Source organism: Candida pseudojiufengensis (assembly GCF_024610245.1).
Source record: "Candida pseudojiufengensis strain CBS 10847 chromosome Unknown scaffold3, whole genome shotgun sequence".
Lineage (NCBI taxonomy): Eukaryota > Fungi > Ascomycota > Pichiomycetes > Serinales > Debaryomycetaceae > Lodderomyces > Lodderomyces pseudojiufengensis.
In genome coordinates, this window is record NW_026261523.1 from 13,250 (window position 1) to 38,793 (window position 25,544).

The 25,544-nt window shown below is 25.9% G+C and overlaps 13 protein-coding genes across 13 annotated transcripts; 8 read left to right on the plus strand and 5 right to left on the minus strand. All coding sequences in view use genetic code 12, as the record gives it.

The window, feature by feature from the left end:
* Positions 1-732: 732 nt before the first annotated feature.
* KGF55_000448 (uncharacterized protein) lies at positions 733-2,325 on the plus strand (the record flags this gene model as incomplete). Its single annotated transcript, XM_051759418.1, has 1 exon — positions 733-2,325. The coding sequence occupies one exon, from the start codon at positions 733-735 to the stop codon at positions 2,323-2,325; it is 1,593 nt and encodes a 530-aa protein (XP_051616393.1).
* Positions 2,326-2,584: 259 nt separating this feature from the next.
* KGF55_000449 (retromer subunit) lies at positions 2,585-3,436 on the plus strand (the record flags this gene model as incomplete). The annotated part of the gene is made up of 1 exon (XM_051759429.1): positions 2,585-3,436. The coding sequence occupies one exon, from the start codon at positions 2,585-2,587 to the stop codon at positions 3,434-3,436; it is 852 nt and encodes a 283-aa protein (XP_051616394.1).
* A 42-nt stretch (positions 3,437-3,478) lies between these two features.
* KGF55_000450 (CCR4-NOT core subunit) lies at positions 3,479-4,153 on the minus strand (the record flags this gene model as incomplete). Its single annotated transcript, XM_051759440.1, has 1 exon — positions 3,479-4,153. One exon carries the CDS (start codon positions 4,151-4,153, stop codon positions 3,479-3,481), a length of 675 nt encoding a protein of 224 aa, XP_051616395.1.
* Positions 4,154-4,336: 183 nt separating this feature from the next.
* On the plus strand, positions 4,337-5,278 carry HBR1 (nucleoside-triphosphatase; the record flags this gene model as incomplete). Its single annotated transcript, XM_051759451.1, has 1 exon — positions 4,337-5,278. One exon carries the CDS (start codon positions 4,337-4,339, stop codon positions 5,276-5,278), a length of 942 nt encoding a protein of 313 aa, XP_051616396.1.
* Positions 5,279-5,347: 69 nt separating this feature from the next.
* On the minus strand, positions 5,348-6,703 carry CTA9 (Cta9p; the record flags this gene model as incomplete). The annotated part of the gene is made up of 1 exon (XM_051759462.1): positions 5,348-6,703. The coding sequence occupies one exon, from the start codon at positions 6,701-6,703 to the stop codon at positions 5,348-5,350; it is 1,356 nt and encodes a 451-aa protein (XP_051616397.1).
* A 751-nt stretch (positions 6,704-7,454) lies between these two features.
* On the plus strand, positions 7,455-7,955 carry TRS20 (TRAPP subunit; the record flags this gene model as incomplete). Its single annotated transcript, XM_051759473.1, has 1 exon — positions 7,455-7,955. One exon carries the CDS (start codon positions 7,455-7,457, stop codon positions 7,953-7,955), a length of 501 nt encoding a protein of 166 aa, XP_051616398.1.
* Positions 7,956-8,014: 59 nt separating this feature from the next.
* Positions 8,015-9,904, minus strand: KGF55_000454 (uncharacterized protein; the record flags this gene model as incomplete). The annotated part of the gene is made up of 1 exon (XM_051759484.1): positions 8,015-9,904. One exon carries the CDS (start codon positions 9,902-9,904, stop codon positions 8,015-8,017), a length of 1,890 nt encoding a protein of 629 aa, XP_051616399.1.
* A 132-nt stretch (positions 9,905-10,036) lies between these two features.
* Positions 10,037-10,708, minus strand: KGF55_000455 (uncharacterized protein; the record flags this gene model as incomplete). The annotated part of the gene is made up of 1 exon (XM_051759495.1): positions 10,037-10,708. The coding sequence occupies one exon, from the start codon at positions 10,706-10,708 to the stop codon at positions 10,037-10,039; it is 672 nt and encodes a 223-aa protein (XP_051616400.1).
* Positions 10,709-11,138: 430 nt separating this feature from the next.
* STB5 (Stb5p) lies at positions 11,139-13,499 on the minus strand (the record flags this gene model as incomplete). The annotated part of the gene is made up of 1 exon (XM_051759506.1): positions 11,139-13,499. The coding sequence occupies one exon, from the start codon at positions 13,497-13,499 to the stop codon at positions 11,139-11,141; it is 2,361 nt and encodes a 786-aa protein (XP_051616401.1).
* A 549-nt stretch (positions 13,500-14,048) lies between these two features.
* On the plus strand, positions 14,049-15,407 carry KGF55_000457 (N,N-dimethylaniline monooxygenase; the record flags this gene model as incomplete). Its single annotated transcript, XM_051759518.1, has 1 exon — positions 14,049-15,407. The coding sequence occupies one exon, from the start codon at positions 14,049-14,051 to the stop codon at positions 15,405-15,407; it is 1,359 nt and encodes a 452-aa protein (XP_051616402.1).
* A 275-nt stretch (positions 15,408-15,682) lies between these two features.
* KGF55_000458 (uncharacterized protein) lies at positions 15,683-17,533 on the plus strand (the record flags this gene model as incomplete). The annotated part of the gene is made up of 1 exon (XM_051759529.1): positions 15,683-17,533. One exon carries the CDS (start codon positions 15,683-15,685, stop codon positions 17,531-17,533), a length of 1,851 nt encoding a protein of 616 aa, XP_051616403.1.
* Positions 17,534-20,631: 3,098 nt separating this feature from the next.
* On the plus strand, positions 20,632-23,805 carry GDH2 (glutamate dehydrogenase (NAD(+)); the record flags this gene model as incomplete). The annotated part of the gene is made up of 1 exon (XM_051759540.1): positions 20,632-23,805. One exon carries the CDS (start codon positions 20,632-20,634, stop codon positions 23,803-23,805), a length of 3,174 nt encoding a protein of 1,057 aa, XP_051616404.1.
* A 643-nt stretch (positions 23,806-24,448) lies between these two features.
* Positions 24,449-25,501, plus strand: KGF55_000460 (diphthamide synthase; the record flags this gene model as incomplete). The annotated part of the gene is made up of 1 exon (XM_051759551.1): positions 24,449-25,501. One exon carries the CDS (start codon positions 24,449-24,451, stop codon positions 25,499-25,501), a length of 1,053 nt encoding a protein of 350 aa, XP_051616405.1.
* Positions 25,502-25,544: the final 43 nt, after the last annotated feature.

A 25,544-nucleotide genomic window follows, 5' to 3' on the forward strand; every position in this document is an offset into this window, starting at 1 on the left:
TTTTCCATGAGTTGAAGAACGTTTTGAATATAAAAAATATGTTGATGGTTTCAAATGGTTGCAAAATTACGAGTTATAGTCTATTTATTAAGTTTTATTTTTTTTTGTGTGACGTAATCGAATTTCATGTTTTAAAAATAGCAAGTAATAATTAGTTTACATTGTTTGTATTACAACTGAACCATTTGGAATCAGAATAGTCCTTGTATCAACAAATAAATTTCAACTTAGGCAAAATGAAATATAGGAACACGTTAGAATTCAATGTCCAATGGTGTTACTGGTTAACACCGAATATCATAAAATTATAGTAAAATCTCAACAGCCGTTTATAGAATGTTTATTTTTAAATTTTTTTTAAGTTTTGTGATACTCTCTTTTTAATTGGAATCGTTTTCGAGGAAATTATAAGGAGAAGGAGAAGACGCAAATGGAGTAGTAAAAAACATTAATGGATTGAATTGATTACAATATCTCTTCAACACGTGAAACAAAACGAGGTCTTATTGCGAGAGTTTTATTGTCCTTAGACCAAAGTAATTAATTTTTTGTACCTTTATACTTCTATAATTTTGTGTTTCAAACTAGAAAAAAGAGCAAAAACCAGTTTCACTTGAAAAATAAAAAAAGAAAAGCAAACAGACCAAAATTAAATAAATTTCTTCTTATAACTACATTCATTTATAGTTTTTCTATCGTTTTACATATCCACAAACTCAATTGAATTGCAAAATGAGTTATAACAACAGTAACTACCCCCCACCTAATTATCCACCACCTAATGAACCAAATTATAAACATCATCAACAACAACAAGGTCATAATCAAGATAATACTTATTATGTACAACCAGATATGGAAAGAATGAATGATTCAAGCAATCCAAATAATTATGAAAAACCTCCACAATCACAAGATTTTGATCAAAGTTTTAAAATTGATAAACCAAGATTTAATGATTGGTATTTTACAATATTTTTCATATTGGTTCTTGCTGGATTTATTGCTATAGCAGGAATTGTTTTAAATGCCTTAAGAGCTACTTATAGTGATCAAGGTAGTGGAATTTATGGATCTTCTGATTCTTTTACAATGAATAGAAATACCGTTATATTATTCGCTTTTATATTAGTTTTATCAATTGTTTTATCAGCTTTAGGTATTGCATTTATAAGATCTTATGGGAAATTATTTATTTATATTTCTTGTGTTTTAAATGTGGTTTTCTCAATTGGTACTGCTATTTTTTATTTTGTTGAACATTATTATAGTGCAGCAATTGTATTTTTAATATTTGGATTATTTGCTGCTTATTGTTATTGGAGAGCAAGAAGTAGAATTCCATTGAGTGCAACTGTATTAAGAATTGTTATTGATGTTATGAGACATTATCCTTCAACCCTTGTGACTGCATTTTTTGGTTTAATTTTAAGTGCAGGTTTTGGTGCAATTTTTAGTTTTGTTATTGTTGGTACTTATGTGAAATTTAAACCAAATGAAAATAATACTGGTTGTGAAGTTGGTGGAGGTAATTGTAGTCAAGCAAAATTAGTTGGTATATTAATATTTGTATTTTTTGCAGGATATTATATTTCAGAAGTTATAAAGAATACAATTCATGTTGTTATAAGTGGAATATATGGTACTTGGTATTATCTTAGTAATAGTGATCAAGGAGCACCAAAACATCCTGCATTATCATCATTGAAAAGAGCTTTAACTTATTGTTTTGGAAGTATTTGTATGGGTTCATTATTAGAAGCTATAATTCAATTAATTAGACAATTAATAAATATTGCAAGATCACAAGTTGATTCATGGGCTGGTCAATGTGGTTTAATCATATTAAATTTTATTGTTGGAATAATTGATTGGTTAGTACAATATTTTAATAAATATGCTTATTGTTATGTTGCATTATATGGAAAATCATATGTTAGATCAGCAAAAGATACTTTTGATTTATTAAGATTTAAAGGTATGGATGTTTTAGTTAATGATATGTTTATAAATGTTGCATTAAATTTTTATTCATTATTTGTTGCATATTTAAGTTCATTATTAGCTTATTTATATTTAAAATTTACAAAACCTGGTTATAATCAAGATGGTAATTATTATGCACCAATAGTTGCTTTTACTTTCCTTATATCAATGCAAATTTGTCGTATTACATTAAGTGTTATAACTTCTGGAGTTGCTACTTTCATGGTTTGTTTAGCAAAAGATCCTGAAATTTTACAAATGTCTCAAAGAGATGAATTATTTAATGAAATTCAAAAAAATTATCCTCAAGTTTATGAAAAAATCACAACAAATCATTAATCTTTGATTATAATAAACAATAATATAAATTGTTTAAGAACTTTTTAATTTAATAAACATTTAATTTTATTATTAAACGAGATGTAGATTTTAGTCGATTCCGTCTGTTGTAGTATTAGAAATTTGAAACGTCCTTTTTGGTAGCAACATTCTCGACCATTTTGAGTCGGAATTTGATACTGTAAATTTAAACAATCTTAGCTTTAAACAACTAACCAAGCTCTTTCCAAATCCAATTAATCATAACACACACCTACAAATGTTAACATTAGCAATTGGTGATCTATTTATACCAGAAAGAACAATAGATTTACCTCCAAAATTTAAAAAACTACTAGCACCAAATCCAAATAATTATCCATCAAATCCAAAAATTAATAAAGTATTATGTTTAGGTAATATAACAAATTCTTCCAAGCTTCTAAAATTCTTGTATGATATATCATTAGATTTTCAATTAACAAAAGGAGAATTTGATAATCCAAATATAATATCTCAACAATTACAATTTTTAATACCTACTTCCAAAAATAAAAAGAATGAATTACCTCAAATACCAATGTATAATAAATTTAATCATGATAATTTAAAAATTGGATATACAAATGGTTATCAAATTGTACCAAGAGGTGATCCATTACAATTAAGTAGTATAGCAAGAGAATTAGATGTTGATATTTTAATTTGGGGTGGAACTCATAGAGTTGAAGCTTATACTTTAGATGGGAAATTTTTTATAAATCCTGGTAGTGGAACAGGAGCTTTTAGTTTAGATTGGCCAGAATTAGACGATGAAGAGGAAGAGGATATAGAGAGAGAAGAGGAAGTAAAAAAGGAAAGTTCAAAAGAAGATTCAAAAGAAAAAGGAGAGACCAAATCAAATGAGGATACTGAGGAAGAATCAAAAGATGAACCAAAACAAACAGAAGAAGATTTAGAAAAAGCCAGAGAAGAAAAAGAAAAAGAAATACTTTTTGAAGTAACAGAAATGAATACAAATATTCCATCTTTTTGTCTACTAGATACAAATGGTTCAACATGTATTCTTTACATTTATACATATTTTAATAATGAAGTAAAAGTAGATAAAGTTACATATTCAAGGGAATAAACGTTAAGTAATTAATTAAATGAAATGATTAATGATTATCAATTAAGCTTGTACAGAACTATAATGTAATACAAATTCTTTTCTAATTTTTTCCCAATTATGAGGATCAAAAAATATATAAACTCCTTTTTCAACATCTTGACCAATTAATATAGGTTCAACATTACTATCTTTAGTTAACCATACTTGAATATCTTTATGATATCTCCAATTTCTTGCAACTAATTCTCTTGCTGCATATTCTTGTAAAGTATCTCTTGGTTTCATATAAAATATATAAAATAATGTTTCATCAGTAAATTGTTGAATTTTAGAATCACTTGTATTTAAATTGTTATTATTTATTGATTTATTTTGTAAATATAATGGAATTTTAAAATAAGGTTCAACTTCACTTCTTGAAGTTTCAGACCATGGACTTGATAAATTTTTTAAAATTTCAACATTTTTTGATAAATCTAATCCACATTTACTTATATCTTGACCTATTGCAAAACTAACAAAATCTGATTGTTCCATTCGAACTAATGATGATAATCCTTTTAATCCATATTTACCTAATTCATCAGTTTCATTCGGTAGACTTTGATTTTGTTGTTGTTGTTGTTGTGAGGAAGAAGTTGTGGAAGATGTTTGATGTATCGATGAATGTGGTAGATTTGTATTTGACGTCGTCGTCGTCGTCGTCGGTATCGAGCTAGAAGTTGTAATTGTCATTGTTTTGGTTGTTGTAGTTGGTGATATTAACTTGAATAATTTTTTTCCCACACTAAATCAATCTGTTTCAAATTATTTTGGTTTGCAAAAAAATATAATCTTTTAGCAACAACCATCATCATCATCATCACCACCAACAAACAAACCATACAGACAACAAACAAACAAACCATACAGACAAAAATGTCAAGAAGATACGAACCAAACATTATAATAACAGGTACACCAGGATGTGGAAAATCATCTCATTCACAATCATTAGTAGATCAATTAAATCATGATTTAAAAGATTTAACCACTCAATTTAAACATTTTAATATAAGTGAATTAGCAAAAGAAAGAGATTTAATAGAATCATATGATAAAAAATTAGATACTAGTATTATAGATGAAGATAAATTATTAGATTCTTTAGAAGAAGATTTATGTAAAGGTGGTATTATAATAGATTGGCATTGTTGTGATTTATTTCCTGAAAGATTAATTGATTTAGTAATAGTGTTAAGATGTAATAATAGTAAACTTTATGATAGATTAACTAAAAGAAAATATAAAGATAACAAGATTCAAGAAAATTTAGATTGTGAAATAATGGATGTTATAATAAATGAAGCAAGATCAAGTTATATCCAAGATATTGTAATTGAATTAAAAAGTGATGAAGTTGAAGAAATGGAAGAAAATGTTGATAGAATAAATTCATGGGTTAAAAATTGGTTAAAAGATCATCCAAAGGGTGTAAGTAATGAATTACCTGAAATAAATTCAAATGGAGATGTAATAAATCATGAAGATGATGATGTAGATGATGAATATGATGATGATGATGAAGTAGATCAAGATCAAAATCAACCATATGGAGAATTTAATGAAGGAGATGATCCAAATGAAGACTTTGTTAGTCATAATGAATCAGAATATCCAGATGAAAATTATGATGAAAAAGATAATATAGAAGATTCAGCTGTTAATGTAAAAAAAGATCCAGCTGAAGTTGAAGAAGGGTTAAGCAATGAACAAAAATATGAATTAGAACAAGGTCAGCAAGATGAAAATGAAGAATATTTAGATGATGAAGAAGAGACAAATAATGCAATGGAACATGATGAAGATATAGCACAATAATAAATAATAAATTATAGACACTGAAGTATTGATACACTTTTTTAATGAGAAAACCCAGGATCGAGATATTCATTTTTTCTTATCAACCCCACCTTCTTCAAATAAATCAACAAATTTTTGAACTTTTCCAACTTTAATAAATTTAAATTTTTTATTTTGTTTAATATATGTTGGAATAGTTGAAGAATCAGAATTATAAGCATATTCTAATCCATATTTTTCATCTGTATTTATCATTGAAACTGAATGAGTTGATGACATTCTTGATATTGATTTTCTTTCTTTTGTTGGTGATGTAAATGATGGTTGATTTGATAGTTTAAATTTATTTGAAGATTCTTGAGTATTTTCTAAATTAAAATGTTGTTTGTTATTATTATTATTTTTGATTGGTGATGAAGATATAAATTTTTCAGGTGATAATTCATTATAATAATCATCATTTTCTTCAAATGATACTTCTACTAGGTCATCTAAATGTATATGATGATCTGATGATGGAGTTATAGGTGATTGTCTAGATGATTGTTTTGATAACCCCGCGTGATCTTTAAATTTATCTTCAAGATGTAATTCTTCAATTTCAAGATCTTCATCTTCATCATCATCATCATTATGTCGGAGATTACTTATGTTTTTTATAAATGATTTATTTGAATTGATAGATTTTTCTTCTGTACTTACCTCACTAAATCTTCTTTTAAATTCATCAATTAATGTTTCATTTGATATTAGTGTCTCTATTTTGTAATTATCATAATCGTCACTATAATTTATCTCATCATTATCCAAAGTACTATCACTTACGTCTAGTAAATTATTCTCGAGATATTGTTCCTTTGTTGAATTTTCTGTGCTGGAGTTATAATAATGTAGAGTATATTTTTTTAAATTTTGTAAAATATTGTTGTTCAGTTCAAAGCTTTTCAATATTTGATATTGTTCATCATCTTCGAAATCAATTTCATTTTCATTTATTTCTCTTATGATTAATTTAAATTTGATTATAAATATATCGTTTGTGGTTAATGCATGAGGATATATTTGTTTATTCAATTTATTCTTTTCAGTTATTATATCATTTAAAAAATTGGAATTCTTGAAGCTTTGCCTTACGATTAAATTACTTGCTAGCAAATTCTGATTCAAATTTGATGATTGAGCAATAGATATCATTTTCTTATTTAAACATATTTTTAAATTATTTGATCCTTTTTGTATAAGCGAGTTTAGTTTTAAATTTAAATTTATTGATGTTTGACATTTGTTGCTGTTTATATTTGAATTCTTATATTTTGATTTTGCTATTGAATATACTAAATTAGCTAATTTTTTGGGTATATCAGAAGAATGTATGAAATTTGGTTTAATTCTATCATCAAAATAATTTATTGATGAAGTTTGACCCGTGGTATCAAAAGTCATTTTTTTAATATTTTACTTTTGAAGATGAAACACTTTATGAAACAAATTGTTTTGATTTTCTATTAAACGGACTTAAATTGATGTAAAATTTAACAAGTTTTTCAAATTTATTTATTATTTAAAGGTTGTCTTGACAACGAGGGAAAGTATAATTGGGTGAAAAAAATATGATTTTTATGCTAGTTCTGAGTTGTAGTTTGAGTGTAATTTTTAGCTTTGATGACTCTAGTAGTTGAAGATAGGCCAATATATGATATAGCTATTCAAGTTTTTCTTATCTTTGACTTTAAATGATCGTATAACTTGTAAGTTGTGATATGTTTTGTTTTCGTTTTGTAATTCCAATTTTTAAAATTTAAATTTTTTTTTTTTTTTTTTTTTCTGTTTAAGTTTAATTTCAAAACAATAGATTTTGTATGAGAGAGAATGAATGATGAAGTATTTTAAGACACACTTATGTATCAAAGACAGCTACTTATGAAGAGCATGATGGAGGTTGTTAGAACATTGCATAAATGTACTTCCTCTTTGTCAAATTTTTATTTTCTCTTTGTTGTTACAAGAGAAGTTTCATGTGTGTTCATATTGTGCAATAATCATAACCTATTAAAGATTTAATGTCGTAAATTATTTTATCAATTGGACATTGATATTTTTTTGTCACACAAGCTACCAAGTTACGAATAATGAATTTGATCTAAATATGGCTACGATCTTATTTTTCATAAATTGATTCCTAATACTCAATGCAATGTCATCTTATTATTTTGTTATAATAGGGACAGAAGATAATCCAATTTATGAAACAGAACTATCATCATCATCAAATAAAGGAGTTACATCATCTTCCAATTCATTAATAAATAATTCATCAAAATTAAATAATTCAAATAATTTACAACAACAACAATCAAATTTCCCACCATCAACAAGAGAAATATTACCATTTATAGCAAATGCAAGTTTAGATTTAATTGAAGATCAAATGTGGTCAACTCAATTATTAAATTTAGGTAAAATAGATCAATTTTATGGTATATATATAAATGCATATTTAACACAAGGTAATATAAAATTTATATTATGTCATAATAATTCTAACAAGGATGAAAATTCAATAAAACTGTTTTTTCAAGATATAAATGAATTATATGTTAAAATTTTAATGAATCCTTTTTATAATTTAAATGATTCTATAACATTACCTGATTTTGATTTAAAAGTTAAATTATTAGCAAAAAAATTTCTATGATAGACTAGCAGATTCAAAAAGTTTTATATTAACAGTTGTTCATTAAATTATATACAAGATTATTTGGACTCTTCTTCAGAAGAAGGAGGAGGATTATCTAAAACTTTTTTAGTTTCAATTTTATAATTTCCATTTCCTTCATCAACAATTATACCTTGATTCTTTAAAGTATCAAACATATCTTGAGGTATCCAACCACCAGTAGCATTGAAAGGACTTGAAACAGTTTCTAATTGATAATCACTTAAATCAGATTGATGTTTATCTAAATAATTTTCATCATATTGAATTGGAAAATTTGAATTTGAATTTTTGTTGTTAACTAATTCATTAGCAACATAAGTATCCCACATTGCCTGTAATTGAATTATTGAACCTTCAACATATAAATAATCCTTGGGGTTTTTCAAATCTAAAGCTTGTAAATAAGGAGATTTTAAAATTTTTAAATGAGGTGAAGCAATTGCAATTAAATTATGTTTATTTTTATTTAATTCAATTTCCCAAATTCTTTCATTTCTTGTTTTATAATACATAAATTCATATTGTTGTTTTTCCATTGGATCCATATGTTCAAATTCAGGAATATCTTCTTTTAAATCATAAATTTTTGCACCATTATAAGCAATAAAATTTGGATAATTATTTAATATAAATGGTTTAATTGTTGAATTTTCAAAATCAATGAAATAATATTCTTTATTAGGTGTTTCAATTACGTTTAATGGATCTAAATCTGGAATATATAATCTTGGTTTAAATAAATCTTCAACATTTCTAATAGATTTAGATTTTGAATTAATTAATGATGGAGTTATCTTTTTTAAATGTTCAAAAGTTTTAATTTGATTTTGTAATAATTCCTTTGATTCTGTTACATCACCACCTGATTCAGATTCTAATAATGATAATTTATGTTTAGCATTTTCTAATTCAATTTCAGAAACTGATTCCATTAAACTTATTGGATTTGAAGCATCCCATGGACCATTATATTGATTAATAATCTTTTGTGATAATTTATTCTTATCTTTTGTGAAAATTTTTTCAACACTTGGACCAATTCTCCATCTATTTTTTAAGCGATCATCTGTTTCATCATTATATGGTAATTTTGATTGTAAAATTGGTTCAACATCATTAAAAAAATATAATGAACCAAATTGATTAAAAGTAATATTTAAAATATTGTCTTGAAATTTTGCAATTGGATTTATAACTTCTTTTAATTTTTTATCAGTTTCTGAAGAATCTGGATCTAATGGATGCCATTTTTTCATTAATAAATCTCCTTCAATAGATTCTTGTATTATAAATGGTGATTCAATAATATTTGATTTAGAAGGTGAATATGCTAAAATTTTAGGAACTTTTAAATTTAATTTTAAATTTAAAAAATCACTAGTTGCTACTTCACTTTTAATTTTTGATGCTATGGATTCATCTGAATCTAATTTATATGGAATTCTTAAAATTAAATTTTTTCCAGTATTTAAATTAATTTTATAAATTCTATGATGTTTACCTTCATGAATGGAAGCAATTGATTTAACAGATATTTTTTCATTAGTTTCTCCTAATAAATCCTTATTCGAATTATTTTCTAAAATGTATATTCCTTTATTTTCTTTTGGTTGTGTCAAAGTATCAGTTTCTTTTACTTTTAAATCATTGAAAAAAGAAGTTAATCCTTCAATTGAAAATTTAGTTTGACGTTGTTGTTTCTTTAAATTATCATTTTTCAACCATGAACCCCAACTATATTGAAAAAATGGATTTCTTTGAGGATCTTTTGAATCTGATAATTTTGTATAAATTTCTTTAGGTTGAGATGGAATTGAAGGACCTTCTGTTGCATATTGTCGATAAAAAATTGATGAACCTTCTGAAGCTCTAACAATTGATCTCGAGCTTGACTTTAAGCATGATCTTACTGTTTTAGACAACATATCCAAATGAGTTAAAGTGCTTGTTTGAAAAAGTTGCAACCAAAGTTCGTCTCAAAATTTAGAGAAATCTAGAAAATAAAAAAAAAATATAATGAAGCTCCACGTGATAAGTCACATGACACACTTATATCGTTAATCATCTATTTGAATGCTATTACTATTATTACTACTTTCTGGATAAATTGAAGTTTGATGTAGACTTATTATACTTGCATTATTACTATCATTAGACCTAATATCGCCAAAAGCAGTCTCACTAGCATCATCATTATTTTGTTGAGATTGTAAAGTTTGATGCTGATTTAAATGTGACCTCGTGGAAGGTTGATGATAATATTGAGGGTTATTATTAATTAAATTTGTAGTATATTGATTTAATGTACTATTACGATATAATCTTCTTCCTTCTATTCCATCTTTAGTAGCTGTAGTTGATAAACATGAAGTTGATGAATTTTGTGATAATGGTCTTAAAAATGGATCACTTAAATAATTATTTGAACTATGTTGATCAATTGATGAATTATCATCCATTAATAAATTATGTCTTTGATTTAAATCTGCATCATCATTATCTTCATCTTCATCATCATCATCTTGAAATAAATTATCCTGATAACTTGAATTCGTTGAAACTAATGAAATATTTGTCTCGATAAACTTTGAATTATTTATTGGTTTTGTTAATTTTGTATGTTCCAAATGTTTCAAATTTTGTTCCGTAATATCAGTTGGTCTTAACGCTGGTTCAGTTTGATTCATTTTCTTCTTACTTTTCTCTTTTTCTTTAGAACTATCAGACATAAATGATTGAGAATTTACTTGCAGTTTATATTAAAAAATCTAATGTATTGCAATTTTAGATGTTAAATATATGTAACATGAAATTTTATAGCAAGTGTAGAATATAAATGTTAGAATTAATACTTCGACAAACGTTGCAGAATTTTGGTCAAACACTTCAAGAATAGTTTTCTTGAAATTTTTTTAACTGAAGTGCATATTATTATTTATTATACATCATACATGGTATTTACTAAGTTTAGACGTGATGATATTCAAAAAACAATAATCATTATCATTTCATCACCCCACATTATAATTTTACCAATACTGCATATAAGTAAATATTGATTGTACCTTAAATTTTGGACAAGACACACTTCTGAAACATGATCGAAGTGAAAAACCTATTGTCCCAATTTTCACGATTAAAACACTTTATTAGCAAGGTTTAACTCTCGAAACCATACATATATTGGCTATCAATGTATAAGTCATTCGAGTGCACATTCAAGATTTCATGGTATGAAGAAGAAGCACCCAATAATTCCTTTGAAATTTCATCCATAAATGTTTGACCATCAGCAGTTAGCGTTATTTCAAGTAATTTATTTTCTATATTTTTAAAAATATCAGAACATTTCTTTGCAACAATCCATTGTTTACCAAAAGCTTGAAAAATTTCAATACAATATGAAATTTCAATTTTTGATTCCAATAAATCTATTGACCATTGACATAAGCAATATAAAATTGTTGTACCAACCATTAAAAATCGATATAATGTAGTCCAATTAAGCGGAAGCAGTTTATTTTTAAATAAAACAAAATTTGATGATAATGTTTGTAAACATGCTTTTCCCAAAGTATCTAAAATACTTTGCAGTGGATGAGGATTTAAATATGAAGGTCGATATAATAAAATTAATAAATGATTATATCTTGCTGTAAACCACGGAATTGAAGCTCTAAAAGCTAAAGATTGTTTTGGTTTTTGTATAGTATTTTCTAATTCATTTGCTTTTGCATGCCATTTTTCAATTTCTTCTCTTAATTCTGTTAAAATTTTTTCACAATATTCTTCTTTTGTAATTACTGTACTATCAAATTGTTTACTTAAATTTACTGAATGAACTTTTTTTAATATTTGACCTTCAATTTGTCTTAAATGAATGACTAATCGGTAAGTAGTTATATCATCCAATTCTTCGTCATCTAATATTTCTGGTAATGGTAAATTTATATCATCATCATGTAATGCAACTGGTCTACCTAATGTTACAGATGTTAATCTGTCAATAGTATATACCGACCAAAAAAGTCTAGTTCTCATTTCAGTTTGTCTAGAACCCAAATTTTCAGCTTCTTGTTTAGATAAAGCTTGATTTAAACCTAATTGTATAGCCATTCTAGCTAATTTACCAGCAATTTCCCACGATATAAATTCAGCCGGATTGAAAAAGGAATATAATGCTAAAAGCATTAAATTTCTCATACTATTTACATCATTTTTTGAAATATTATTATGAACACTTGTTAAAGCCATTGAAACAAAATATTCTGAAATTCTTTTATCTCTTGTTATAATTTCTGATCTTTCTAAATGAATAGATCCAATAGCTAATACCATATATAAAACATATTGATCATCAAATTCATCTAATGATGCAACTCCAGTTCTTGAATCAAATAAATTATTAAATTTAATCATAAATTCATTTTTATTTATAACTGGACAAATTCTATAAGTATGCATAAAAAATGCATTTGTTATTCTTGTCAATAATACTTGATCAACTATAGGTGGAATTATACTTACATTTGAATTTGTTTTTATACCTACTGCTCCATATAACACTTTTGAAATTTGTTTTGGATATGCTTCAAAATTCGGTGCTCTTGCATCAATTGAATTTAAGATAGGAGGAGGGGTTGGTAATGCTTGGCTGTAAGACGATTGTGAAGGTGAAGTTGATTGACGTTGATTTTGATCTTCCTTTGATTCTTGTTCCTGATGATGCTGCTGCTGATTTTCTTGCTGTTGTTGTAGATGTATTTGTTGTTGCTGTAATTGTTGTTGTTGTCGCTGAACCTCTTGGTCTTGTTGCTGGTGATATCGTTCATGATAATCTTGATTTTGCTGGTCTTGTTGCTTTTGTTCGATCACTCGCTCTTGTGGCTGCTGCTGTTGCTGTAGTGGTTGCAGTTGTTGTTGTGATCTTACCGACAGTAGAGCTTGTGTTGTTGATGGTTGAAGTAATGTTGATCTTGTATCTGAATGTAATGGTTCAATATTTCCATAAGTTAATGGAAAATTGTTTATTTGTTGAGAATATCTATTTGGTGAAAATTGATCATTGACATGATTAACAGTTGAATTTTCCAGTAAACTAGGACTTGCAGTATCAAAACTCATAGTTGGAGATCTTGAATTTAAAATACTACGGGGTATGTTTGGTCCATTATTAATATTATTAACATTTTTATTATTAAACCCATTCCCATTGATTAAATTCTCTTGAATCTTTTCTTTCTTAGTCATTCTTGGTTTCCTTGGAATATATTGACATTCTTCACCTGCTTTATCACAATTTGTACATTCCGGTTTTGTTTTACTACATTTTTTTTTCAATTTTCTACATCGTAAACAACTTGTTAATTTAAGTTCTTCTTTAAATTCATCGGACATTAAATTGGAATTACCATTCAGTTGTGAATGTTTCTTGACTCTGAATTTTGTAATGTTTGCGTCTGACATTTCTTTGACGTTTGTCGTAGTAGGAATCTCGGAGTTGGTGACGGTTATAAACATGAAAGTGGTACAGAAGAATTATATTTTATATTTCCTACAAACTAAAATAAATTATTAGATCACTCATCCACCTCTCAAAATGAAATTACCTTTTGAAATCAGCACACACTCAAAACTATCAACCAAGTCAAAAAGCTTATCAATGATATAACGCTTCAACTTGTAGTTTAACGGCTAGAGTCTTCATTGGTGTATCTTTTTGAATGAAATGACTATCGTCAGGCCTCAGTCTGTAATAACGAGCTGATCGCTCATATTTTCTGTAATTCATTATCACCTTGTACATTTGTGGTTTAGTTAGTTGATTTTTAAAAATATTACTGTTTTGAGAGGTGGGAGATTGGTACGATCTATAAAATCAAAATACTCTTGTAAACAAAATTATTATTTTTCCTTTCAAATCGGTATTAAAATCGGAATTTTAAACAACTGCGGAATTATAATAATTCGGAATCGAAATCTTGATTTTTTTCAAGTGGAATAATAATATTATCTTACGATATTTCTTATACTTTTGTCATTGAACTCAGACTACATCACCAATGGAAAATGACCAAGAATCAGCCAAGATATAGTAAGATTGCTATTATTGGTGGAGGCCCATCAGGTTTAGCTGCTGCAAAAGCATTAGCTTTAGAACCTTTTGAATTTGAAACTATAGATTTACATGAAAGAAGAGATAAATTAGGTGGATTATGGTATCATAAAGGAAATAAATCATTAATTCATTCTCAAATACCAAATCTAAATCCAAATAATCATGAAATTATTGATGATGGAGCTACTAAACAAGATAAATTTTTTTCAGCAATTTATAAATTTATGGAAACTAATATTATTCATAGATTAATGCAATATAATGAAGTACCTTTTCCTCCAAAAACTGCAAATTATCCTAAAAGACAATTAGTATTTGATTATCTTGAAAATTATAATCAATCAATACCGAATAAAATTAATGTAAGGTTGAATTCAGATATTACAGAATTGAAAAAAGTAGATAATGAATGGCATCTAGTTAGCAATGATAAAGTCAACAAATATGATGCTATAGTTCTAGCGAATGGACATTTTAATACTCCATTTATACCTGAAGTAAAAGGTTTAACAAATTGGAATATAAATAAACCCAAAACAATTTTACATTCAAAATATTTTGAAGATCCAAATTCTTATAGAGATAAAACTGTTTTAATAATAGGTAATTCAGCAAGTGGAGTTGATATATCAACACAAATTAGTACTGTTGCTAAAAAAGTTATAGTTTCAGTTCGTGATTTATCTAATTTAGATTTTGAAAATGATTTAATAAAATATATTGGATTAATTGAAGAATATAATTGGGAAAATTCATCAGTTGAAACAAAAGATGAAATTATTGAAGGAATTGATTATGTGATATTTTGTACTGGATATTTATATAGTTTCCCATTCATAAAATCAGACTCAGTTATTACTAATGGACGTATAGTTTATAATTTGTATAAACAAATTTTTAATATTTTTGATCCATCAATTTCATATGTTGGATTAGGTAAAAATATTGTTCCTATGCCATTAGGAGAATCTCAATCAGCTTTAATTGCAAGAGTATATAGTGGAAGATATGATTTACCAACTACTCAGGAAATGAAAGAATCATATGAACAAGAATTAGACGAAAAGGGAGAATCTAAATTTCATGTTTTTGGATTTCCAAAAGATTATGAATATGGAAAACATTTACAAGAATTAATTGATTCTAGAGATTTAAGACATCCTGGATTAGTAGCTCCAATTTGGGATGAACAACTTATAGAAGATAGACTGGAAAGTAAAGAAGCTAAAAATAAAAGATTACAAGAGTTGGTAAAACATGTAAAAAAATTGAGATCTGAAGGAAAAGATTTTGAATTATTAGACAATTAGATTATTAATAGATATGATTGAATTATGAGTAATTACAACTACTCAGATTGGATCTGCCCATCTGGTACCACTCGTTTAAAAATGACTTTTCAACCCCACATTATTTGTGTCTTACTCCTTAATTGTCGCACTTAATTTTTGACTTAAACATTTTTTTTTTTTGCAACACTTTTCTGAAACATTTAATTATACATCACAATCAATTCAAATATTTTTACAACCACCACCTTTACTACTACTTAATTGACACATTGAACGTATAACTACCATAAAAAATGCAGCTTCAACTACAAAAACAAGCAATTACACAACAACAATCACAATTATTAATTCATGAATTAATAAGTGTTTCAATAAATTGTATAACATTTTTAAGAAATATATTTAATGATAATAATTACATTGATACAAAATATTATGGTGATAAAGACTCACAGACTAATTATATAAGAACTAAAAAATTAATATTTGGAGTTAGTGAATTAGGTGATAAAATGATAAAATATATTGATGAAGGTATAAAAGATGCTATATTAAAAGAATATTTAAAAGCTATACAATTTTCAATTCAAACTTTTAAAGGTGAATCAAGTAATGTTGTTGAAAGTTATGTTTTTGGAATTGATTATAAAAATAAACAAATTAATTTATCTAATAATAATTCTTCAAAATTTACAACAACTTTTACTGAAGATGATGATTTAGATTATAATACAATATTAAGTAAAATTCAAAATTTAATTAGAAAATTAATTTTATTAACTCAATCTTTTAATAATTTACCAAAAAAGAAAGAAATATCAATTAGATTATTATTTAATGATTCTTGTCCAAAAGATTATCAACCTCCTTATTTTCAAGATGCTTCAGATTTACCACCAAATTTAATTAAAATTGATGATGAAGAAGAAGATGAAAATGAAAATATAAATGATTTAGGTTCAGTCAAAACAGGTAAACATGATATTAATCTAAGAGTATTTGTTGAAAGTAAAAAATCAAATGAAATAAATCAAAAAACTATTGATCCATTTACTTTATTTATTAATGATGATGAATACGATTTTGATGTTAATCAATTAGAACCATTAGATGATATACCTCCATCTTCATTAAGATTAGATAGTTATATGAATTCAAATAATGATCAAGAAACAGGATTAACTCAAAAATTAACTAATATAACTACTAATTCAACTACCAGTAATTCATTAAATTGTAAAAAATGTTTAAAAGAATTAAATTATATTGAATATGGATATGATGAACCGACTAATAGATCAATTTTATGTTTTAATTGTTTAATTCCTGAAAATAATATATATTTAAAAATATTAATGAAAATTAGATTATTTTGGGATTATTTCTTAAAAAATGAAATTCAAATTGATGATGAATTGATGAAATTTTTTAAATTGGATTTGGTTCATGATTTGGAAATTATTAAAGGAATTTTTAATTGGTTTTTTAAAAATCTGATATTAATTACAACAAATGAAACTCATATTAAAATTAATTCATCAAGTTATGTTAAAGGTTGTGGTACAATAGTCCCAATGATTGAAGGTTTGAAAAATCAAATTGGCAATGAATTAAAAAAAGGTAATTTATATAACATTTCATTTATTCCAATTTTAAAATTAGAATATCCTTTTTATTCTTATGATTCAAATATTGATAAATTAATTTATCCAAATTATAAAGTTTTAAAACCTAATTTTGTTAGAAATCAAATTAATAAAATCAAATCATCATTAGAAGAATTTAATGAATTTAGTCAATCAAATACTATTATTCCTGATTCTCAACCATTATCTGGTATTTTATCTTCAAAATTTCAAAATAAAAGAATTAAACCAATTATTGAAGTATCTGAACCTAGTGATAATGATGAAGATAACAATGAAGAAGATAATGAAGAAGATGAAGATGAAAATGATATAACTAAAAATGAAAATGAACCATTTAGTTTACCATATGATGGAACTTCATTTGCTGATTCAATTGATTATTTATCTCAAGGTACATCAAAATTAAGTAATGATACTCCCAAAAAAAGAATAAATGAAAATATAATTGATAAAAGGGAATCAATTAAAAGAAGAAAAATTAGTGTAAATGTATAATCTAAAACAAAAAAAATAAATCTATTTCTCTTGCAAACTTGATTGTCTTTGTTCAGCCTAAAACTAAAAAAGGAAAAAAAAAAGAAACAATTAAAATCAAATATGCTTCCACCGAGGTTCGAACTCGGGTCGTAAGATAGCTCTCGATTTAACTACTGTGAAGTAACTATATCGTATGAGACTTAAATTCTGCCACTAAACTATGGAAGCTACGGAAGACATTACCAGTCGGACAACCAACTGTTTTTCATACAAAAATTAAGCTAGGTTAAATCAGTAAAATTTATGCATGACCAAAAAAATTTAAAACTTAATGCGAATTTTTCTTATTTACGTCGAAAAAATTTAAAAATTATTCCTACTCATTCAAATGTTAATTAAAACCTTGGGAAAAATTCAAATTTTTGGATAGAGATGAGAATTACAAATAATCGTCAGCATCGAAAGAGTTTTAAAGATCCAATAGTCTAATTAATAAGTAGTTAATTCAGAAATGAAAAAGATTTAAGAAAATTTTTTGAGTTTTTTGCAAAAATTTTGTTTAAAAATTTTACTTTTTGAAATGTCGAAATAATAATAATTTTATCAGGAAAGTAAAAACTATAACAAGAAATGGAATAGAGAATCAAATAATTCCAATAAATCTAGATCAAAGAATTCAAATATTATTTTAAATAATGATGACTCAGATAGTGAATTTGAAGAAGCTGGTACTCAAAATGTGAGGCCTAGCCAACAAAAGAAAAAACATAATCATTATTGATTCAGGATCTTATACTAGTATTTTTAACAATCCGGATATTATTCATGATCGTACTAGTATCTTTAACAATCCGGATATTATTCATCGATCATGAATAATATCCGGATTGTTAAAGATACTAGTATAAGATCTTGAATTGGAAACATATGAAGATTATTGTTACGCCACTAGCAATATTGAAATTAACACAACAGGTAGAGGGAGTTTGCTCATGATTATTTTAACAACCTTCAATTGGTTCTTTAGTTCAGGGATCAGCATTTGCTTCTACTTCTTCATCCAATGGTACTTCAGCTTCTTCGTCCTCGTTGTTAAAATAATCATGAGCAAACTCCCTCGCATTGTTTCTTGTGAAAAACCTGATATCATGCTTGATTTTATCCAAAGAGTAATTTGGTTATCTGGAGTTTTCAGCCTCGATTTTTAAAATGGCTTTTTTGAATGAACTTACATGATATGTGTTTGAATTTATCTTGATGATTCAATAATAATAACATTAAAGTTTCGCTTATAAATTTAATAAATTTGTAAGCAAAAACTGGTGTGAAAGGAGCTAATCAGTCTCTGGAAGTAATAGTATTTATAGTATGAAATATGGTATGAGTATCTTTCTTGAATAATCTTGTCCACCAATTTGTAATAACTTTCCCTTTGAGTTTTTAATTGATAAATATGAAAAACAATTAATTTCTAAAAATATATAAAAATATTTACAAGTTGGTGAAAATCTATTCTCTATATAACAGAAAATATTTTCACCTTATTTATTTACAATATGAGAGGAGCATTTCTCTATCTAACCAATATCATCTCGTCTAATTAACAATATTTGCCACTATGATAATTATATGTAATAATTAGCGGCATTATATTTCCGATAACAATTCTACTCATTCAAATGTTAATCAAAACTTTTGTGAAAGTCAAACTTTTGATTAACATGAGAATTACAGATCCTACATCAGAAGAGTTATAGAGGCTAAACAATTAATAAGTTGTTTAATCAAAAATAAAAAAATTTCAAAAAAAATTTTAACTTTTTTGCAAATATTCTAGCTAAATGTTTTACTTTTTGAATCATAGAAAAAATTCTAATAACAACACGTAAAGAAGTTTTATTTATCGATTGTATTACTATTTTGATTCTAGATTTAATACTCCAGAAGGGTTCTTACATCATTTAACCAGACATAAGTACACTTAGTGGTAAGTTAAACATTACTTATTTTTTTTGAAAAATTTGAACGAATTATAATATAACACATAAAGCATATATCAATTCTCGGAGTTTCAAATTTTGTGTTTGTTTTAAACTTTTTGTATTGTTCATTATTTTGTAAGAAAATTTTTGGTGATAAAATAATACTTCATTTGATGGTAGAAGAAACTTATGACGTGTACCCCAATTTATTGACCAAGTTTAGTAAAATGTTTGGTGGTCATCATTCAAATTCTTAAATTCATAGATTTGTTTATACCGTTTCAGATTTTATTTTGTTGTGACTTAAAATAAAAAAATTAAGTCTAGTTGGTAGCATTTCTGGTATTATATTTCGCTGTGGTTACCAAATTTTGAAAAAATAGTGATTTTAGTTCCCCCTCCACCATAAAGTTATACGGCATATATAAAATTATAGGCGTTTTTTAATTTAGACTATAGAAGAAATTCTGAAACCAAGAATGATGGTGGCATTTGATTACACTAATACGGTCATGAAATCCCACTCGTTTCAGTTTGTCTACTTAGAATACCATTTCTTTCATTCATTCTTTCATCTTACTCCACATTTCGAAATTTATCAATTAATGCCTTATTACTGAAACTGAAATTTCTCGCTTATTTTTTACTTTAATAAATTTTGTATAGTCTAATTGAAACTACATTCACTATTCCATTTGGACTGTGGAGTTAAAATAGACTGACAACCTAGTAGTCAACTGGCTTACTTTTGGCTTCTAGCACTAAGAAAGAGAGTGAAAAAAACGAGGGAAGAGAGCAGGCTGTTGGGACCTATTAGGCCGGTTTAGAATGAATTGTAAACAAATCTTACCTTAATAAAATAAAATAACTCATACTGTACGTACTTGTACTAATAAAGTAATTATAATTATTATATGTAACCAAGTTTAATTTTAAATTTGATGATACATTTATTCTTTAGATTTTGAGTTATATAAATACAACAAACAACCCCATACTTTTAATTTAAACAATTTGATTTTATTACATTTCACTCAATTACATTCTCAAATAACAGATTGATCCTTACAACTTAAAAGTAATTGATAACTAAGTCAACAAATTACAAAAATTAAAAAAAAGGGGTTTATCAAAATGACTTCAAATATAGAAAATGGAGTATCAAATCTTTCAATTTATAAAGATAATACAAATAATTCATCATCATCAATAAGTTTAAAACATGATTATATAGATAATCCATTTAGTGGTAAAAAAGATCAATTTGATCAAGTATTAGATTTATTAGATTCAACTGGATTTATACCTGAAAATTTATTAGAATCAGAAACAAAATGGTTTTATGAAAGTTTAGGAATTGATGATGTATTTTTTGCAAGATCTTCTCCAGAAGAAATTGTAAGTCATATTCATGCTTTATATTCATGTAAAGTTCAAGCTTTTGCTAATAAAGGTGAACAACCTTTAATTTCTTATAAAGTTGAAGCTGAAGATCATGCAGTATTTTTTGATACTGTTGATGTATTAGATTTTGAAAGAAATCCTTTTGAAGGTAGAATTGATGATAAATATATTGATCCAAGTAATTCTTTAACAACAAGTTATAGAACTGAATATTTTTGTTCTCCTTTACAATATAAAACTGATCCTATATTAACTGGTATTTATCAAACAAATCGAAAATTAGGTGAACAATTTGTTAGATTATTTTTTGTTTATAAAAATCAATATAATACTACTACACCAGTATCACAAGATGAAACTGATATAAATAAAATTGGTGATAAAACTTTTTTAAAAATTGTTTCACAACATACAAAAACATTATATGAAAATATTATAAAAGAAGTTATAAAATCAACTGGTCCAATTATAAAACATTTTCCTATAGAAAATAGTGATGAATATAGAGTTATTATTGGTTATAGACAAAATACTGCTGCAAGATATAATTCTGCATTAAGTGATTTAGCAAATTATTATAAATTACAAACTACAAGAAAATATGTTGAAAATTTTGCAAATGGTATAACTATCATTTCAATGTATGTTAAATCAAGATCAAGATCTTCTACAGCTGATTTATCAATATATCAAGTTATAAAAGAAGCTTCATTATTATATTGTATTCCTCATAATTTTTTTCATGATAGATTTATAAAGGGGGATTTATCATTACAAGAATCAATTTATGCTCAATCTGGTGTTATATTTGTAACTCATTTTTTAAATCGTTTAGGTCCAGAATATAATAAATTATCATCATTATTAGATCCTTCAAAATCTACAGAACATGCAGAAGTTTTAAATAGTTTGAAAAAAAGATTAAGAGCAGAGACTTATACTCAAGATTATATTAAAGAGGTTTTCAACATAAGAAGTGATATTATCAGAAGATTATATCGTCAATTTGCTGATGTTCATTATATAAGATCAACAATGGAAAAAACTTTATCATATCAAAGATTATCACAAATTCAATCAATTGGTTCTGAAGAAGAATTTGAAAATTTATTAAATAGAGAATGTTCACAAAATGAACATCATGCTATTGTATTAAGAGCTTTATTTGCTTTTAATAAATCAATTTTAAAAACAAATTTTTATACTCCAACAAAAGTTGCTTTATCATTTAGATTAGATCCTTCATTTTTACCAGAATCTGAATATCCTGATAGACCATATGGAATGTTTTTTATAGTTGGATCAGATTTTAGAGGTTTTCATATTAGATTTAGAGATATTGCAAGAGGTGGAATTAGAATTGTTAGATCAAGATCTATAGATGCTTATAATGTAAATGCAAGAAATTTATTTGATGAAAATTATAATTTAGCAAATACTCAACAAAGAAAAAATAAAGATATACCAGAAGGTGGATCAAAGGGGGTTATATTATTAGATTCAGGAAAAGCTCAAGATCGTCCTCAAGCAAGTTTTGAAAAATATATTGATTCATTAATTGATTTATTATTAAAACAAAATATTCCTGGTGTTAAAGATAATTATATTGATTTATATAATAAACCTGAAATTTTATTTTTAGGTCCGGATGAAGGTACAGCAGGATATGTTGATTGGGCTACATTACATGCAAGAAATAGAGGTGCGCCATGGTGGAAATCATTTTTAACTGGTAAATCTCCTGAAATTGGTGGTATACCACATGATGAATATGGTATGACTACATTATCAGTTCGTGCATATGTTAATAAGATTTATGAAAAATTACAAATTGATGATTCCAAGATACGTAAATTTCAAACTGGTGGACCAGATGGTGATTTAGGTTCAAATGAAATTTTATTATCAAGAAATGAAAATTATATTGGAATTGTAGATGGTTCAGGAGTTTTAGCTGATCCAAATGGTTTAGATAAAGAAGAATTATTGAAGTTAGCAAAAGAAAGAAAAATGATTGAACATTATGATAAATCAAAATTATCTTCAAAAGGTTATATATTATTAGTTGATGATTTTGATATAACTTTACCAAATGGAAAACTTATAACAAGTGGAGTTGCTTTCAGAAATTCATTTCATTTAAAATTAAAAGAACAATTTGGTATTAATGGAATCGATTTATTTGTACCATGTGGTGGTAGACCAGGAGCAATAGATACAAATAATGTTTCAGAATTAATTGATGAAAAAACTGGGAAATCAATTATACCATATTTTGTTGAAGGTGCAAATTTATTTATAACTCAATCAGCAAAATTAATTTTAGAAAAATCAGGTACAATTATATTTAAAGATGCATCAACAAATAAAGGAGGAGTTACATCATCATCATTAGAAGTATTAGCAGCATTATCATTTGATGATAAAGGATTCTTAGAGAATATGTGTGTTGATTCCAAAACTGGATCAAAACCAGAATTTTATCAAAAATATGTTAAAGATGTTCAAAATAAAATCGTGGTTAATGCACAATCTGAATTTGAAGCATTATGGAAATTAAAAAATGAAACAGGAATTCCAATAACAATATTATCTGATAAATTATCATTAGCAATAAATAAATTAAGTGATGATTTAACAAATTCAAAAGAATTATGGGAAGATGATTTAGAATTTAGAAATGCAGTATTATTGGATTCTTTACCACCTTTGCTTCTTGAAAAAATTGGTATTGAAAATATTTTATCAAGAGTTCCTCAAGCTTATTTAAGAGCTATATTTGCTACTTATTTAGCTTCAAATTTTGTTTATAAAAAGGGAATTGATTTAAATCCTGCTAAATTTTTAGAATTTATTTCTCAATTAAGAAAAGATTTTATTAAAAAGGGATTATTGAAATATTAATATATATTATATAGATTAGATGGAGGAATGAAAAAAAAGAGGTAATGAAGATGATTTGTGGGGTGTATATTATGGTTATATAGAAAATTTATTAATGATTATACAAGTTTGAATTTTGACAAAATCTTTATCATTTCTCATTTTTGGTCTCTAATGTGTTCGTAAGCGACCTGTACTAGACTATTTTTTAAGTTATCGCTGCATCGACTTATATCATTCAATCTATTAGGGTTTTTTGTCAATAGTCCAAATGTTTTAGTCCCGAAGCTATTGAACACGTTTGAATTTTAACTTAACCAGTTGCATTACTTTAGCAATCTCCTCTTTGTATCCATATATTCCAATTTTCATATAATCTTCATTGTTTAAACTAATTTTGATTTTTACTTTTATTAGTTTCTTCATTTAATTTTGCAACAATAGAATCTCTTGCTTTTACTTCATCATTAATTTTAGTAGTTACATAATCACCCAATAAAGCAACTACCATTGTTGAAATACCTATATAATAACGAGCTTTGACTGGTATTGACATCCATTTTTGATATAAACTCATGGTTGAGCAAAGGTATTTGTATGGATCAAAAAATGATTCTAATTTTCCACGATTTAGAATTTTACAGATTTTTCAAATTTCTAGAACATGTCTATTCCTATTAGTAAAAGAATTTTAAAAACTACAACAAATTTACCACCATGTTGTTTAAGAATTCATCCTGAAGATACTTCAAGAATATATATAGGAACATATAAATTAGAAACTGAAACTGGTGAAAAACATGGATCATTAGATTATTTTAAATATGATAATGAAAATAATGATTTGAAATTAATTCAATCCATTCCTACAAATTCAGCAATACTAGATATTAAATTTAACCCTAAGAATCTGAATCAATTAATATCAGGTCATTCAGATGGTTGTATTCTAATATGGAAAATAAATGAAGAAAATATAGAATTGGATCAAACCGTAGTTATTGATAAAGATTCATGTATAACTTCAATATTTTTCAATCCAAATATTACAAATCAACTTTTAATAACTTTTACAAATGGATATTCTCAAATATTTGATCTTATAAATCAATCTCAAAATTGGTTAGATAATTCTCATGAATTAGAATGTTGGACTGGATCATTTGGAGAACTAGGTGAGCTAACAAATGTTGTATATACAGGTGGTGATGATTCACAATTAATAGCTCACGATTTAAGAACATCAAATTCAATATGGAATTTAAAAAGAGGTCATGATGCAGGAATTGTTAGTATACTTTCCCCAAATCCTAATTGGAATAGCAGTCGAGGGAATTATTTATATACTGGATCATATGATGATCATTTAAGAATTTGGGATTTAAGATGTATAGATTCAAAAAATCCAAATCTTATTGATGGATATATACCTAAAAAATTATATGAAGAAAATTTAAATGGTGGTGTATGGAGATTAATACCAAGTACTATTGATAATAGAATGTTAAGTTGTTGTATGTATGATGGTGCTAGAATTATAAATAATGATTCAACTACATTTAAAGTTGATAGATATTTTAAAGGAGATCATGAAAGTATATGTTATGGAGGTGATTGGTCATTTGATGGTAAATTTGTAGCTACTTGTTCATTTTATGATCATGTAGTTCAAATTTGGTCTCCAAATGATACAGAAAAGGGATTAAATAATTCTTAATTTGTAAATAATGTTAAACATATATATATTACATACAGAGACT